This window comes from Ylistrum balloti, unplaced genomic scaffold (genome assembly GCF_031769215.1).
Source record: "Ylistrum balloti isolate Yb309-2 unplaced genomic scaffold, AGI_CSIRO_Ybal_v1 Utg369782, whole genome shotgun sequence".
Lineage (NCBI taxonomy): Eukaryota > Metazoa > Mollusca > Bivalvia > Pectinida > Pectinidae > Ylistrum > Ylistrum balloti.
The window spans coordinates 326,607-344,275 of NW_026781970.1; the positions used below are offsets into that span (position 1 = coordinate 326,607).

A 17,669-nucleotide genomic window follows, 5' to 3' on the forward strand; every position below is an offset into this window, starting at 1 on the left:
CTAGTAATTTATTTGTCAGAGGATTAATTGGGCTAGTAATTTCTTAGTCAGAGGATTAATTGGACTAGTAATTTATTTGTCAGAAGATTAATTGGGCTAGTAATTTATTTGTCAGAGGATTAATTGGACTAGTAATTTATTTGTCAGAGGATTAATTGGACTAGTAATTTATTTGTCAGAGGATTGATTGGGCTAGTAATTTCTTAGTCAGAGGATTAATTGGACTAGTAATTTATTTGTCAGAGGATTAATTGGACTAGTAATTACTTAGTCAGAGGATTAATTGGACTAGTAATTTCTTAGTCAGAGGATTAATTGGACTAGTAATTACTTAGTCAGAGGATTAAATGGACTGGTAATTTCTTAGTCAGAGGTTTAAATGGACTGGTAATTTCTTAGTCAGAGGATTAATTGGACTAGTAATTTATTAGTCAGATGATTAAATGGACTAGTAATTACTTAGTCAGAGGATTAATTGGACTAGTAATTTATTAGTCAGAGGATTAAATGGACTACCAAGATATCAGAAAGAGACTTATTGAACAAATAATCTATTAGTCAGAGGAATAACTGAATTATTTATTTCTTGAAAGAATTATTGCTGATTTGACGTTTTAAATAAAGACGAGAGACTCCGTATGTTATTTACGGTGTCGTTGGGGACGTAGAAAACTCTTACCATTCCGAAAATTTGGTTTGAGTACCATGTACATTCTAAATGGTGTATATGAAACTTGCTTTTCTTTTTTTAATATATTTCGATTTTAATTTAGTTTTTGAACTTTTCGAAAACTCAGTTTTAGGATTCTGAAAAAATCCATGAATTCTGACATCAAATCTGGTATCCTAACACATTGGTATCAGTGAATACCGTATACAAACATTGTAAAAACAAGTGAGAAACTGCAATATTGGTTTGACTACAACGGCCATAAGACGGATTTATTTGTTCACAAATGTTTCTTTCGTATGCAACGGCGCGTTAATAAATCTACTTATTGATTTGTTCACTGTTTCAATACTCTAGTGGAAGATTCCAACATCTATTGTCGAATTTGTTACATAAAGGTCAACAGTTTACTAACTGGTTAAAGAAATGTGTCTACATCAACTCTAGAATCTGTTGTCCAATAAAATTTATTGAATGTGTGAAAAACACAGTAGAAGTTTGCCATGCTAATAAGCCCACCGCTGTGCGCTACACCTAATGTTACTATACACCTCCCGGTAAACGATGGACACCTCAAGACGAACGTCGAGATCGATACGGGCAAATATCGATCGCGTGCGGTGGTGGAGGAGAGAGTATTCTGCCAAATTGAGAAGTGATTATAGGTTTGATCTGTATAGTTACTCAGATATATTTATACAACAGTTACTGTAACAAGTCTGACGCTGTTAGGCGGATACATAAAAAGGACGGGTATTTGGAACAATGACGTACTCGCTCAATGCCATTGTCTCAAATATTACTTGCGTTGCTCGAAGCCGATTAATATACACTGATCGTGTCCAGCCCTTGATTTAGCTTGGACTTAACTGCCTTTTTAGTGCAAATATAAAGACGGATTTGTGTCAATATCGAATTTTTGATATGAGAATGTTTTGTAATACAAATACCTTTGTGGCTGCTTGATGGACATTTTATATATATAGATTATATACTTGCTGCAATACACCACAGTTATCTATTCCAGAATGCAGGTTTCAAGTGAATTTTAAAAAATACCAGTGAAATAGGTCTGATTCTAACACCTAAAGGCTCTATAACCCGGGATGCTTTGCTGAACTCTACAAGTTACATTGACATATTGATTACAATGAAAACCAACATTTGTGTTATAGCGCTTGAGTTGACAGTGTAACAAATCTCGAAAGCGATAACACTGCATTGGTTTCACATTAAGTTCGCAATACCGATTTCTACGAGATCCCAAGCCTATCATTCTGGATGGAATGTTTGTGAGAAACTGACAGTTCACTTCTCTTTTCATGGAAGTAATGATTTTATATAAGTACGAATGTGCGAGGTATAAAGGATTGATACAAACACTTAAAGACCAAGCGCATACATTCATATGGTAAAGAGTTCTTTGGTGATAAACCGACTGGGATGTCTTTTATTTATGTTAAGAGGGAGATATTTCAGCTGAACACGTTGAATTAATTGGTTCCCCCATAACTCGGAGACTATTTATAAAGTCAACTGTGCGAAGCACGATCGAACACTGCTGTGATTGTTTACTGTTGTCACTGGTGACGAATCAGAAGGCCATTTGGATTAAACACGGGATATAAAAGACGCTGAAGAGTGGATGTATTGCACGTTCTTTTCACCTTTGTCAAACTTTATATGATTACCAGATGCCAAGTGACCATCATTGACGTCACCTATGCTTACTGACCGAGTGAAAAGATATTTTCCACACATAAAACCTGGTAAGTATATTATGTATATTGTATTATCTTCCCGTGTAACTTTACTAGACAGGTATGTCGACTGTGTGGGTGTACTCCCATTATACATAGCTTATATGTCTTGTTTATTATCGTTATACAATACACCATCTTACTAGGAAATAAAACCTTTCTATAAATTCTTTATCAGTTCCCACTATCAAATCTAACACTCATCATAAAGTAACTCTTAGATTCACCTAAAGTTGTTGGCTTAATGTCTTTGTTTCCCACAGCTGATTTTTTCTATGTATTTATCCGACGTGTTCATGTCCTAAACATGTCTCGTTTTCTTCTCTATCTGTTTAATATGAGAAACCGGTCCACTCCAATGCTGAGAATGTGAGAATCCTATTTCATCATCTTATCTACACTTGTGGCTGTTGTAAAGAAAAACTATCTGGAAGATTGAGCATAAGACATAAAAGGGATTAACACCATTTGATATAGTTTTACGGTTAGATACATTTGAGTCAAGAAATGAAATGGACTGCAAACAACTGTTTCGTCCTTTTAGCACACCAATTTCCGATGGTAATAAAAAAGCAACTTTTCGTTTAATTTTTTTCACCAATTCAGTATGTTTTTTTTTCATATTTTGTTCCGAGTATTTGAACATTATACCTTAATATCCATATATATGACACTAAATACATCAAGACAGCTCAAAGGGGATAAAGCTTTAAAAACACAATATATTTATTTCACATTGAGATTCTGTCAAAGGGGAAACTATAATGAATTGCATGATCCGGTTTTTCAACACCTCGTCTAATTGACGTACAATATGTTTAAACTGTGTTAATGAACGATATGTTACATTATAATTAGCTATAACAATGACTGCATTCTTTTGTGATTCTGATGCAGCAATGTAATAGCACTGTCTATACCGACTGACATGATATTTCAATACATTTTGACAATCAGTTTCAATCATATTTAGATATAATTGATAATCCTGTTAAACGATAAGAACCTTTTTTACGTGATATCTAAATATGAAATATATCTCATTTCTTTAATATATAAAAAAGGTAATTTGTATTACAGCAACAATTTTGTTGTTGGTGCTGCTTTGTAATTTTAGTCAATTTGTAATGTGTTATTCAAGTTTTGGAAATGTAATGCCATGTTTTTGGAAATGTAATGCCATGTTTTTGGGAATGTAATGCCATGTTTTTGGAAATGTAATGCCATGTTTTTGGGAATGTAATGCCATGTTTTTGGAAATGTAATTCCCTGGTTTTTGAAAATGTAATGCCGTGTTTTTGGAATGTAATGTCCTGGTTTTGGGAAATGTAATGCCTTGTTTTTTGGAAATTAGAAATTTCATGCCCTCTTTTTGGAAATTACCACGTCCTGTTTTTGGAAATCTGATGCCCTGTTATCGGAAATTTTGGAAATGTAATGCCCGATTTTATGAAATATAATGTCCTGTTTTTTTAATGTGATGTCCTGTTTTTTGGACATGTTTTGGTTTTGGAAATGTAATGCCCTGTTTTAGGAAATGTCATGTTTTTTTTTTAAATACAATGCTCTGTTTTAGGACGTGTTATTTTCGGAAATGTAATGCCCTGTTTTTGGGTATTCCTGTTTTGGCTACAAATATAATCCTCTGGAAATTTGTTTCTTCTCAGGACTATGGTTGGTGCTGCTTTGTCATCATAGTCCATTTGTGTGTTTGATACAGGATATGTCTTCTTGAAACATGCTGATGGAATGATTCCCATGGTATCATACAGCAACAATGCATTTTATATCCCCTTTCTCTTATTGAATTAGACTGGATCTAATGTTAATTTCTGGATGCATTATACTTCAATGCTAGTAAATAAATCATAAGAGTGTCAAATTGTTAAGTTCATAGCTGCCATATTTATTTACACAAAAAGCCCTGATGCCATTTACATTGACTTATCTTTTTATTTACTGCACAGCAGAATAGGCAACCACAGCTGTTAATGGCCAAGAACATCCTTTTTTTCTTTTTTAAATAAAAAATGCGTCACTAAAAACACACCGGTACTAACAATAGTTCATATAGCCCGCTGTGGTAATATATTTATATATATATATATATGATAAATATAAAAATTAATATACTTTTGACAGTTTAGTTAATCTTGGACGTGATTTTCTACAAAACATATATGAATAAATAAATAAAAACACAAGAGATTAGAGTGCTTTAGACAGACTACAAATGTTGACAAAACAAGTCAACAACTGTTTGTAAACCTTCATGAACAGTTTGTTGTAAACTCATTATAAACGAAACGAAAAGGATCGGAATTTGTAAATGTTTATATGGGATATCGAATTGGATTTATTAAAAGGACTACAGATCAATTTTTTCACTTCATCAACTTTTACATAAATCAATAGAAAAAGGCACTGACATATATGACAATGATCTGTATTTTGAACTTCCGGATAATCACACTAGCTTTCACACCATTGAGTGGTCTATCAGCGTAATTGATTTTTTTATTTGGTAGACAAGCACATTGCTTTTAGATGCTAGTGAGCAGCATTTTAAAGGGCAAAATGTTCGGTTTGACAGACAATATTTCAGTTTAGGGGAAACATTTATTGATTTTGGTGCTGTATGATGCGGCAGAAAAGTTTTTAAAATGTATTAAATGAATTATACTGCGTGAAATATTAACCGATGATCCGTTGTAAGAACGTTTCAACTGAAATATAATAGGAAAAACAATCTGGATCCTTTCTGCAGTCAACTTTTAGTTTTGATTTATCAATACTATTTAGCAAAATTGCTAAAATTCCACATATTAATGCAAGTATCATATTCTTACATTTGCATGTTAAGTATACTAGTTTTCCTAATAACTTCCATATCATTTTAAAATCTGCATAGTTTTCTATATCTTGAACGGCCCGCTGTTTCTCAAAATAAAATAATTGATTTATAGAGTCTTAATGCTGTGTGTTTACGACAGTTTATCAACTTTTTAGGTTGAACACTTAACTGAATGATTTTGATTTCTTTTTAACCGACTTCCTTTTTTGCCGATATTAACTTTTTCGTGGAAGATATCAACTGACGGACAAACTCATGTCATCGGGTTTGAAGATATGCCTTTTGAAGAAAACTTTGGGAAATATTTACGGTCGTCAAGGAGGTCTCATTGCGAGTTTTTTGTCTTTGTGCGATATGAAGTGTGTTTGATGCTGGTTAGTGTGCTTGTTGGTCTTTGATGTATGTCTTAAATGACAATGTGACACTATTTAAAAGGATTAACATAGAGGATAACGCCGATGCAACAGAAGACGCCTATTTTTCTGAAACTCCTTAGTCATAATGTCAAATAAAATCCAATAAAACAAGGAGAAAATGTGACCAGATTGTTAAACACAAAATACACGAAGACTCCTATTTCCTACATATTTCTGTCTGATGATGATAATAATTTGTTTTAACAAAAAATTACTATCGCTAACGAGAGTGTATTCTGGGAAGTGAAACAACCGTCTTGACTTCAAGAGTCGCTGCTGCTGTGCCCACAATAAGGACGTTGATGGTAAAGCGCTGGATTTCATTCATCGTACCTAAAATCACAATCGACCTCTTGTATCTATATCGAGGCGTTATCATATATTTGAAAATATTTATAAATAGACTTTAAAGGTAAAACAAGTGCTAGACACTATAAAAGGAACATTATTCTAGCGGTAGTACGTGTAATTTTATGCTCCATTTGGGTAACGTTGACCACATAAATTGAGTCATTCCAAAGTGTTTACAACAATATCGCGCAGGAATCAATAGGTTTGTATTACTATTAATATGCCTATTTACTTAAGGTCTCAACGGAATATGACTTAATCGATATACAACCGGAAGAAAACAGCTCTGGGCATGGTTTTCACACCTCCATTAAAGATGGATGGAAACTCGTTTATTTCCAGAGACACATTGAGAAAACAATGATTAATGACATGAGTGTGTAATCACAATAGCACAATGAAATGAACTGTATGATATATCAACCAGACTTGTTTTCGCCTTTTTTCAACGGAACATTTTATGTTTGTTTTGTTCTCTTGTATATTGAGTGTCTTCATTGTCACAATTGCGGTTGTAAGTATATAAGTTAACCTGTTTTAACCTAGATTTTATACATTGGATACGGCTGGAGAAAAACCTAAGTCATATGTATTTTTACAATGGACTTCTTTTAGGTTCAGACTGTGATTTAATTTCAATGACTTGCTGTTATTCTATGCTGTTTTGATACTATATTGCTGTCTCAATGCAATAAAGGATCATTTACTGACTTATCGTCACGGGAAAATGGATAAAAGGACAATACTTTGGTAAGGCTCATATGGTGTTTTAGTCATATTATATGTTTAAGCAGGCAAACCAAAACAACCAATGTCTAAATTTCTGCATATGAAGTGATATGATATTGTTTGGTCAGGACTTCAGAATGGAAATTAATAGTCGTCGTTATTGGCACTTCCAGGCAAGGCAAAAATTCTTTGGCACAATTGCGACACTCTAATATATAATAATGGTGGAGCGAGTTTGTGACCACTGCCAACATGTTCATTGTACACAGTTTATACCTACCATGTTGTGATTGTAAGAGAGCGTTTACCCTGGATATGGGTTTGTGATTTGATGCTAAACCAGCATTGGATGTCACGTCTTAAATACATCTTACTGTACTGTAACACATTTAACAGCTATTGTAACTTTGCATGGTATTTAATCTTACTGTATACGCCCAGTCTTTAAATCTCAAACTATTGGATTAACTAATGTAATTTAGTGAGTCTCCACGATTCCAAGTAGACGACATTGCATTCTTGACAATGTTACACTCGCCTTCATTATGATGAACATTGCTTCGATAAAGGATAATTAATGAAAATACGAAGTCTCACTGTCAATCATCTACTTGGAAGGTTCACATTTAAGTATGATATATTAGAAAGATGTTATTTGAAGCTTTTGTATTGTGACACCTTGTCGCTGGCATAATTCGTTACTTGGTTGTATCGAGTCTTCAGATTCATTGAGGCTTTTGGTTTCCCTTCATCCCTGTACATCTAGACACCTCTGTTTTCTGTAGATAAACAGTAAGCTACCCGATAATTTATAAGATATAGGTGTAGGATGTACACTAAGCCTTGAAAATATCTTTATTCTAGGTTGTGTCCATTTGAAGATAATTGATCATCAATAATTGGAGGATGTGTTTCTGGACATCCTTGTGGTCACACAATGACAGTGCTACCATGTCTGCGCCCGGAGACCCCCAGCTGGCTTATGCAACACCATAACTTATCCAGGTACGATATGCACGATTTAGAGAAGGCTTGAAGTGGCACAGGTAAACATTATGAGGTGTTGAATCGATTCACTAAATATTTGATACTATGTAGGTAGAAACCAACACTTCAAATATACACGTCATTTCGGAATTATATTGTATTTGTTCTTTAAACATCGGTTTTGACCGAGCATTGTTTCTGCTGTTGACTCATTACAACATCTCAATATTATTTTCCACTTCACACCCAATAATGAGCTTATCGGTCGCAAGCACCTTAAAAATCGATATATAGATATCAATTTGCTTACATCATTACGATTCTTTTTAGAGACTTTGGCTCATTAAAGAAAGTGACTGTTTACAATCCACCACAGTTATATATTACAAAATAACTCTTTTCACCAGGTTTGTTTGTAAATTGATTCCATTTCAGTTTGAACACTTTAAGAACCCTATTTTTTTAAACTATATGCAATGTTTTATTAAATGTTAGGAAACCCGCTGCACAGAAGACAGTATCAATTTTCATTTCAAAAGCTGCACCATACAGCTGTTTCATCCCTCTAGGACTCGTTTGTAATACCAAAGTACAATTAAAAAAGTACAATTTTTCAACGTTTGAAACGACTGCGGAAAATAGAAAATTGATCAAATTCTAGAGGAGATACATTAGCCTTATAATTCAATTATTTTGTTTGGGTAGCTTCAGTGCGTCACTATGATTAATTTCATCAGATTCTTAGTTGTTAAGATGCCGCCAATTATCTTGCATTGAAAATAATTTGCGATCTAATTGCATTGCCCGTTCAGGTTAAATTGCAAGATTTCCTGCACTGAAAATAGCACCTTGCTTTATATCGCGTGGTAGTCGTGTGCAGGACTAATATACACAGATCTATTATTTATGAATATGCGGGTGAGTCTCTCACCACGAGGCCAGTGGGTCTATCAATATAGGCTTATTAAGTGTTAACTACACACTAATGTTAATCTAGTAGTCCAATATTGACTGAGGGCTAAATAAACACTGGTGATATTTCTGTTGGTCGTTGTCGTTATATAAAACATAAAAAAGATTCCATTCTAATGAAATATATGTTTTACTAGTGGTTTTTGTATACTTTTGTACATTAATAACATATTGTTCGGTTCAGGAATTGTTGCAGAGTGGAAAATATGAAAACATACATGTCATATATACAAGTCTTTATATTGTTTTATGTGTTAAAAGGAATAAACAACTGTAAGATGCGAAGAAATTCAGTGTGTGGCTCTACTGGATCTAACTCTAAATTTGTATTAAATCATGCGGCGCTATTCAATTGTGTATCTTTGTGTAACTCTATAAAGATCGATGCAATATTTGGTAATGTGAAAGAATCCTAAACATTCATCTATAAACTTAATCTCTATATATATATATAAGAGAGATTCATTACATTTTTACCAATGAAATATAAAAACATACATGGAAATGTTTCTTTCACTAGTAAAAATACGAGTAATATTTTACTATCTTTCACGAGTGATAAGTTTAGCATATTAGACACATGAGTGAAATATATTTGTTACTACTATAGACGTACTTAAATATCCTTTATGGCTATAAAATGAGAGAGAAAAAACAACCTACGATCCCAAAGTAGAATGTGAGCATTCACGTATAAATAGGAGTCAATGAGGATACCCGTTTTGAGTAAGCTATATTATTAAAACTATTTACCAGTAATACAAATAATACGTTATGCTTCATAGCATAATTGATTAGCCTTGGTAAACTGCCTGGTTGACATGTATATTGACTATACAGGTTTGAAGTATAGATTTTAGCAAACAAAGTTGCGTTCTATTATTTTTAAAGCTTGAAGTGTTTCATTGTGTTGTGTCGTCTAATTAACTAGCCGTGCTAAATTGTAAAATATCTTTCCCAATTCCCAAGTATCGTTTTTTCGGCTAGCTAAACTAGTTGTGAAATCATTATAGGCGTTAGCTGCTAGACAAGCTATTTTAAGCGATGCCATCTAGGCTAGAAGTTACGAGGAATAGTACCTACATTTGTTATTTGAATGTTCCGTACGTATTCGACCTAATCGCAAACTTACGTGAGGAACAGACATTTCATTCTTAAAGCTGTTTTGAAAAAAGCGTTCTGTCACTAAGGACGTGGCGATAATAGAAATATCAAACCTGCATCGTTTTATCCTTGGGTAGTTACTATAGATGGTGGTAGTCATGTTGTATGAGCACGTAAGTACTGCTACATTCTATGTAAAGTAACCCGTACCTACACACGATGACGTAAGGTCCTTCCAGAATTCAGTAAGACCGAACTCCAAGGATTACCAATTGGTTCAACACATATCTCTTGGATTTTTCAAATTTTAGTTTGCTCTGAAAAAGCATTTCATTAACAATGGTTTACATAGACAAATGTTCTGTAAATATGTACTACGTGTATCTGTTAACGGTTAACACTGGAAGTAGTACTTCAAATTTACACTTTTCACGATAATGTTATCTGCATATATGTACACTAAACTCTGGTAGAAATAATACCTCTTTACACATTACGCTTGTAATGTTAACACATATATTTGTTTACACTTATACTTAGTGTTAGTTCTTCCTCTTAAAACTAAACACTGATGATGGAACGTCGTGTTTATTATTAACATTGTTTGTTTCCACTTTACACTGGCAGTTACACTTCCTGTTAACATTTAACACTTGTAGTGATACCGTTTGTTTCCAATTTACACTGGTCACTGGTAGTTATACTACCTGTTAACATTTAACACTTGTAGTGATACTGTTTATTTCCAATTTACACTGGCAGTGATACTACCTGTTTACATTTGTAAAAGTGTACATTTCAAACTGATATTGGTTCTTACTGAAAACATTCATCACTTGTACTATTAATAACTTTTGACACTGGTGGTGTGATTACTTGTTAAAATTTAACACTATTGTGATTTTAAATTGACCTTAAATTAAATTTTAATCACAAGTTTTAATTCCAAATGAATCGATTAGAAATACAGGTACATATATTTGCTGCTGTAGTACATAAAGAATTTAGAAAATGTTTGAAATGATTTGTTAGAAAACCACGATTTATTATTTTCATATCATATATCCAAGCCAACTCTTGATACATTGAATACGCAGTTGTATATCAGTCATTATTATTTGTTTTACTGTATGTATGTTGCTCTATAGGTCATGGATTCGGACAGCACGTATTGTCTGTATTTAACTGCATTTTTTCACAAAGTGTCTGACATGGATTGAATGCTAGTGTGAAGGTAAATAATGCAGTAAGTACAACACGTTACCGTAACAACTGGCTGGTTGCCCCTAACTACACGTGCGTCATTACCTGTAGTTGTTTCACTCGCGTAAATTACAGACAAGAATAGAATGTTAGTACTTACTTTTACGGTTATATGATGGTTTCTTTTACCTGATCAAACGGAGAAACGATTCAATATTGTTGACTTGCTCATGCAGTGTTGATAACTTGTTCACGAGAAAATATAGAGAGGTTGAGGAAAGTATAAATTGATTTACATATATAGATACGCATAGGTAAAGGAGTGTATAATGCTCATTTTATCATGGTTCTGTAGTTTATGGTGACATTCTGCTAAAATAAGTTTTGTTTATAAACCCACAAACTTCAAATAAACGGGTAGTCGGGTGCTGCCATAGTAACGTCCGCCTTTCACCTAGCCGTCCGCGGTTCGAATTCCGGAACGAACGTGAAGAGGAATTGGGTCACGTGCCCGACCACTTGGGTTTCTCACAGTACGAAAACCCCGTTCGCATTCATACAAGCCAACAACAGTTAATAATATAAGCTGACAGCTTTTTTCTCAGTTGAAATATGAATAAAGTTTATATTTAAATTAACGGCGGATTTGTTGATCAAATATTCACATCCGAGCATAGTTTAACATTCTCCTTAAATTTGATCACTGGAAAATCCATACGATAATGACTTATTGTCGTGATTCAGAATACACACATCGATTTTCTTCTTAAGTTATCATCTATTTGAAAATATTAAAAATTAGGTAGTTAGATAGGACATCTCATCAACTAGATTCTGACATTTCAATTTTTAATGCCTTCAGTCGCCTCCAGGATTTTACAATTTATGCCCTTGACATCAAGGACGAGTTAGAGAAGGACGAAGCGACTGTTACTGGTGAAATCCAATTAATCATATTCCTCTATTGTATCTAATTCTATCATTTGTTAATTCGTTTATCATTTTTTCCTGTTTTATCAGTTCAATAATTACATCCTTTAATTTTCTTCTTCAATACAAAAAATAATTATTCCATTCATTGCAATGGCTTTAAATGAATTTTCGTTTTCACAGTCTGTAGTATAACTGAATTATGCTTCCCATTATTTTAACTCGACGAGACAAGAGTCTGTATTTTCATAATCGACACGATTTACATATAAGAATTGCGACGACCTCAACAAAGCTAAGACACTAAAAATACAGGTAAATAGGTAAAACGCAATCTTTCTATCGTGCAACTAAAACAAATAGACATAAAAGAACACAGGGGAATTCAGTACCCGGTGGTAATTGAGTTTTGTGTTTTTCTCTTTTGAGATAATTGACCAATCATTATTTATTGATAGGCAATACCGATCGTACTGAAGGAACCTGTTACCAGCCATGTCAAGCATGTGCTGGGTATCGGGTATTTATGTCGTGTTACATGGTAAGATAACCCGTAATATATCAAACACTCTTTGTGTCTATTATAAACCTGGTTTAAAGTCCACCTGGGAGTTTAATGCACTTGTTAAAGTTTCAAACAAATGAAGTATCGGAACACGCGAGCATTGCATATATATTGTTTCTGTAACATATATCTGTGGTATTTGATAGTGCTATTTCAGCGACACTTCACGTGAATTATAAGTGGCAAATAAAACAAATAAATGGACTACGCATGCGTTAAGTGCATCGCAGAGTAATCTATATTAAGCATAGTGCTAAAGCATCTTTGATCTTACGACTTAATCATGACGTTTACCTGGTTCATGTAATGTCTAGTTGTTTTAACTTTCACTGCCGTACCTGTATCAGGTGATGCAATTCACACGGATTTTCATCACGGTATATGTTTACATACAAATAGATCAAAGACCATTGTATATTTTTCTACCTCAGTGTTAAAACCTGAAAAGGGGTCAAGTCTAACCTAGCTGTTTGATACTTATCTTAATTTTAGTAATGAAGCCTTGCGTGTTAGCATGGTATATATCTCTCTGTTGTGTTATTGGATATTCTCATCGTAAGTGACTTCCTCTGAAAGTATTGCTACAATACTCTGGATAGATTAGTTTCTTCCATGATTTTGTGTTATATTTGCTAAAGCCATTCACTTCAAACGGTACTGTATAACAATTAAGCTATCTCTATGAGCCTCTGTGGTATTTTAGTGTTTTAATTGTCATAATGTAGCCTCAAGAAAGGAATTGTTGTATGGAAACTATGCTATGAAGCCAAGGTTCAAAACGACTATATCTGTCCGAAGAGCAACAAACACAAGTACACTTTCCACTTGTTGGTTGTGTAGAAATAGTTTAATGTTCAATATTGTCTACAATAATACTCTTTTTTCGCACAACAGTATTCCATCATACTGATGTAGATAGTATACTCTATATAACTGATTAAATTGATATTTGTTCCTGGAACCAATTAGATTCTAAGTTACACCAAAACGACCACAAGTTTGTTAATATCTGGCATGGCAAAAAGAAATGCCTTTTGCTGGTGGTAACAGATCCATTATTTTCAATTAAACCTGCTACAAAAATTTCCCGAGTTAACCGTTGGCATTTATAAAATGATAACCAACAATTTCTTTACGACTGATTTAAAGTGTCAGTTCTAGGAGTTGTTAAAGGCAGATTGAGTAATTGCAAACATTGTAGAAACGAATTAAGATTTTGTTTTCATTAGTGCTGTTGTGGCTCTGAATTATGGCTACGACTTCAAACTCCAATGAAAATCAATTCCATTTCTTAATTTAAGCACACTTAAAACATGCATCGAATTTAAATGTACCATTGTAAAGGGACATCAATTATATATGATCCTAAAGTTGCGTTTTGAAACCCCTATTTAGTATGTGTACCCCATAATGCTTCCTTCATCACTGGCTTAAAGAACAGAACACTCTGAAGTGTAGACACCGTAAGGTGCAAAACGTTACATCGGTTTCTATATTAGACAGTAAATGTGGCAATATGCATATAACATTAAGTTCATTTCGTACTTCAGTAATTCAAATATTTGCATCAATTTCTGTCCCGTCGTGATGAAATTGCAGAGGTACAATATCCATGTAAAACAGTACAAATATCCATGGCTCCTGCCCAAATAATCCGATTGAGATCCATGTATGACACGACTTGGCACTCTTACAGACTTAGGTGCAATAAAGTACCATCATGTGCTATATCTGGAATTTCTCTCGAGATTTACCAATACATTAGTGATTGCTAACGTAGAATTAATCTACAAACTCGATAGTAATAGTATGTTTCGACGTAAAACATTCGAGTGATTTATATATGTGGTACGTGAGTAACAAGAAAACTGAGTCAAAGAAGTCTATGGTATTGCTTTACAGTTGAGGAAATTATTTTATCAGACAACGATTTGCCATAAAAAGGGAAGGTGTATGAATGATCGGGTGGTGTATTGGTAACGCATTTGCAATTCGATTTCAGCAACGGACATTACCTCGTGGTTTTTCCCAGGTGTTCTTGTTTCCTCCCAAAGCTTCCATGCAGGCCATCAGAATCATAATAGAAGAATATGAAGGTGGAGAGGAGGTGGGTGGATGGGTGGGTGTGGTCAGTTGGGAGGGGGATATGCATGTGTTGTAAAACATTAATTTTGATATTTATGTCAAGTAAGAAAAGCCATTGTTTTTTTTTTTTAATTTTTATCGATAGTTAAATGTCATCTACGGTTATTGATTATTGATAGTATATATGTAGGTCAGAGATCATTTATTTAAGTGTGAGGCGAATATTTGTGAGCGGGTCATGGTCTTTTCATCAAGTCATTTAGATTTGATGTCGGTTTTTTATTTTATAACATTTTCCATTTTCATTAATATTATTTGTTCGGAGTAATGCATATAAACAATTACCGAATTACGTTAGTTTCACCGATAAGATGTAGTAATGAACAAAGGATTTACTTTCAAAATAATATCAAGTTTATCTAATAATTATTCTTTATATACGATATGAAAAAGTCTGTAATTTAAAATAAATGCTATAACATTACATAGTGTGAAGCCATACCACCACGTGACACACGTTTACCTTGCATGTTCATGTTCAAATGAATAGTATAAGGTCGGAAACGACGCCATATCAAGTTTGTCCGAAAGACGCCGCCCTTCGAAAATTGTTGTCATTGCTGAAATGTGTTCTTTGGAGCGTCCATTCGTATGTACAATTGGTTAATTTAATCCTTCAAGTTTGCCGTAACCTGCATGTCATGTTTAAGTTTGAATAGTGACACAATTCAGAATATACACTTGCAACTGGCGTGGTGTTGAAAGCATCTCATATTTAACTTTTGGACGTTCTTGAACTTTGGGCTAGTGTGCCTCCAAATCTGGGTTTTGTCATTTCCTTAGAATTGATTTTAATTAACCTCACTTGCCTCCTCGGCTTCAAACTTTAGGTTCCCAGTATCACTGACATGTTCTACAAAATAGCTATATGATGCAGCTTTCATTCTCATGTGGCTATATTATATCTAACTCTGAATTTGTTCTGTAAGGTGCTTTTAACTTATATGTATTTTGTAGAATCTTGATGTACTCGTGACACACCAAAACGTACATGATAGAGTATGTTAAGCGACAATGATACTTCCACACGCAACTTCTGGCTTGTTTGGAAAATAAAAAAAATCCAGAAAAATATTGATCTTTGGTCAAACATGATCATGCATGCAAATGTACACATAGTTCTTGTTAAAACATATTCACCCATAATTTTCATACTACCTCACACTTCAATGATTGTACAAAAGACATACAAGAGAACGTGCCACCTTTCAATGCAAATTTAGAATAAGATACACTAGATACTAACCTTAATTTGCATCTAACAACCGCATTTCTTGTACTCATCCGTGAATGATAGTCTAAAATTTTAAAATCTTGGAGGCGACTGAAGACATCAAACAAAATCGAAAGAAATGTCAAAATGTAGATGCGGATGTGCAATTAAAACATATCGCAAATTAAACAATTAAGGTTTCCTTGTCTGTGATGCTTAGCTTAAGAATACAGTTATTATAATTATGATGGCGACAACATTGATATATGTATATACCACATGTTTTTCATTGTTACAGACATGCTTGAAAAGGGAATTCTGGTAACACTTATCACTGGTTTCACGGCCGTCATTGTCACCGTATGGATCACCGTCGACTTCTGTTTGTACAGGAGGAAAAAAGCTGCCATTAGAGCTGCCAAAGCAGATACGTTTTATAGAAAGCCGCATGCAGAGAGAGTTGTACAACCCTTCCAAAAGAAAAAGGAAGACAAAGGCAAAAAGGTATCTTCCACTCCTAAGCCAAGGAGAACATTAAGTGTCAGACAATTTATGAATTTTTTCAAGGGTAAAAAGAATGACGGTATAATTGATGACAAAGATTCAGTTATTGAAAGCGGAAATGAGACAAAAGAATCTGGAACCAAAGTTAAAAAAGGTGATTCAGTTCCAATATCTAAAGTGGAAGCTGGCGGAAGTAGTAAAACAGCTTCTGTGAATTCCGATGATAAGAGAAACAGCTCTAACAGATTATCAAAAGATGTCATTTTAGAAGATGGGGCATCCGAAGCAAACGTTCATAAAAATCCGTTACTAAATGGCGCAATATTGAGCAAAATACAATCTTCACCGAACTTTGCTGGTAAATGGACAAACGCTGTGGGTCCTTCAGAGCTTCCTGCCGGTAAAAAAGCTCTGCCTCCCTTAAAGGGCAAAGCATCATCTAAATCAATACAGGAAGGGATATCTGCTCTGGCGAAAGAAACTATCAATGAAGGTATTGGTAATGTAGATGATGCACAAAAGTCAAATACAGATATAGAACTTAACGAGATGAAGGATAACAAAATGAAATCAAAACCTCCATTCAAACAAAAAAATTCAAAGTCGAAAATGAAAACAGAAAGTGAGGTTTTTGTTTCAAAAAATGAACAAAATGATACTGAACAGAAAGTAAATACTAACGACGTCCAAAAGAAACCTCCATTATTAAAGAGAATTTCCAGGAACCGTGTAGACTCTATAAATGATGGCAGTACGTCAAGTACGGACACGAGAGAAACATTCGTTGAAGAAAGAGGGTCCTCAGCTTCATCATCGTGGACGTGTGATGAAAGCGGCAGGAAGCGAACCGGTAGTTTTTCAGACTCCACCACGTCATCCGGAAGTATCGAGCTGGAGAAACGTAAATTCAGATTAAAACCTTTAAAACGAAACCAGTCTAACATGAGCATGTCAGACACGACACCACTCACGTAGTTTAGAGAACTTGGTTTCGTTCATTTTCCACTCCTAACCCCAGTCAAAATTGTATGTCAACTGTGATATATTGTGACGTACTTCCGGTCTGTGATAAACGTTATTATTTTCTCTGACACAATCATGATTATACGTATTGAACAGTTTGATATTTACAAGTATACATATGCAAGCGTTGATTTATTATGTTATAGAATAATAAGAGTTTTCTTGCTGCGCAATACATTGGGAGGAGACGATAGCATGTTACGACACAAAAGGGGAATGGCCGTTTGATTTCGTTATGCAATA

At 34.1% G+C, this 17,669-nt stretch overlaps 1 protein-coding gene across 1 annotated transcript; it reads left to right on the forward strand.

Moving 5' to 3' along the window:
- Nucleotides 1–16,199: 16,199 nt before the first annotated feature.
- LOC132544120 (uncharacterized) lies at nt 16,200–17,378 on the forward strand. The gene has a single exon (XM_060207687.1). It carries the CDS (start codon nt 16,200–16,202, stop codon nt 17,376–17,378), a length of 1,179 nt encoding a protein of 392 aa, XP_060063670.1.
- Nucleotides 17,379–17,669: the final 291 nt, after the last annotated feature.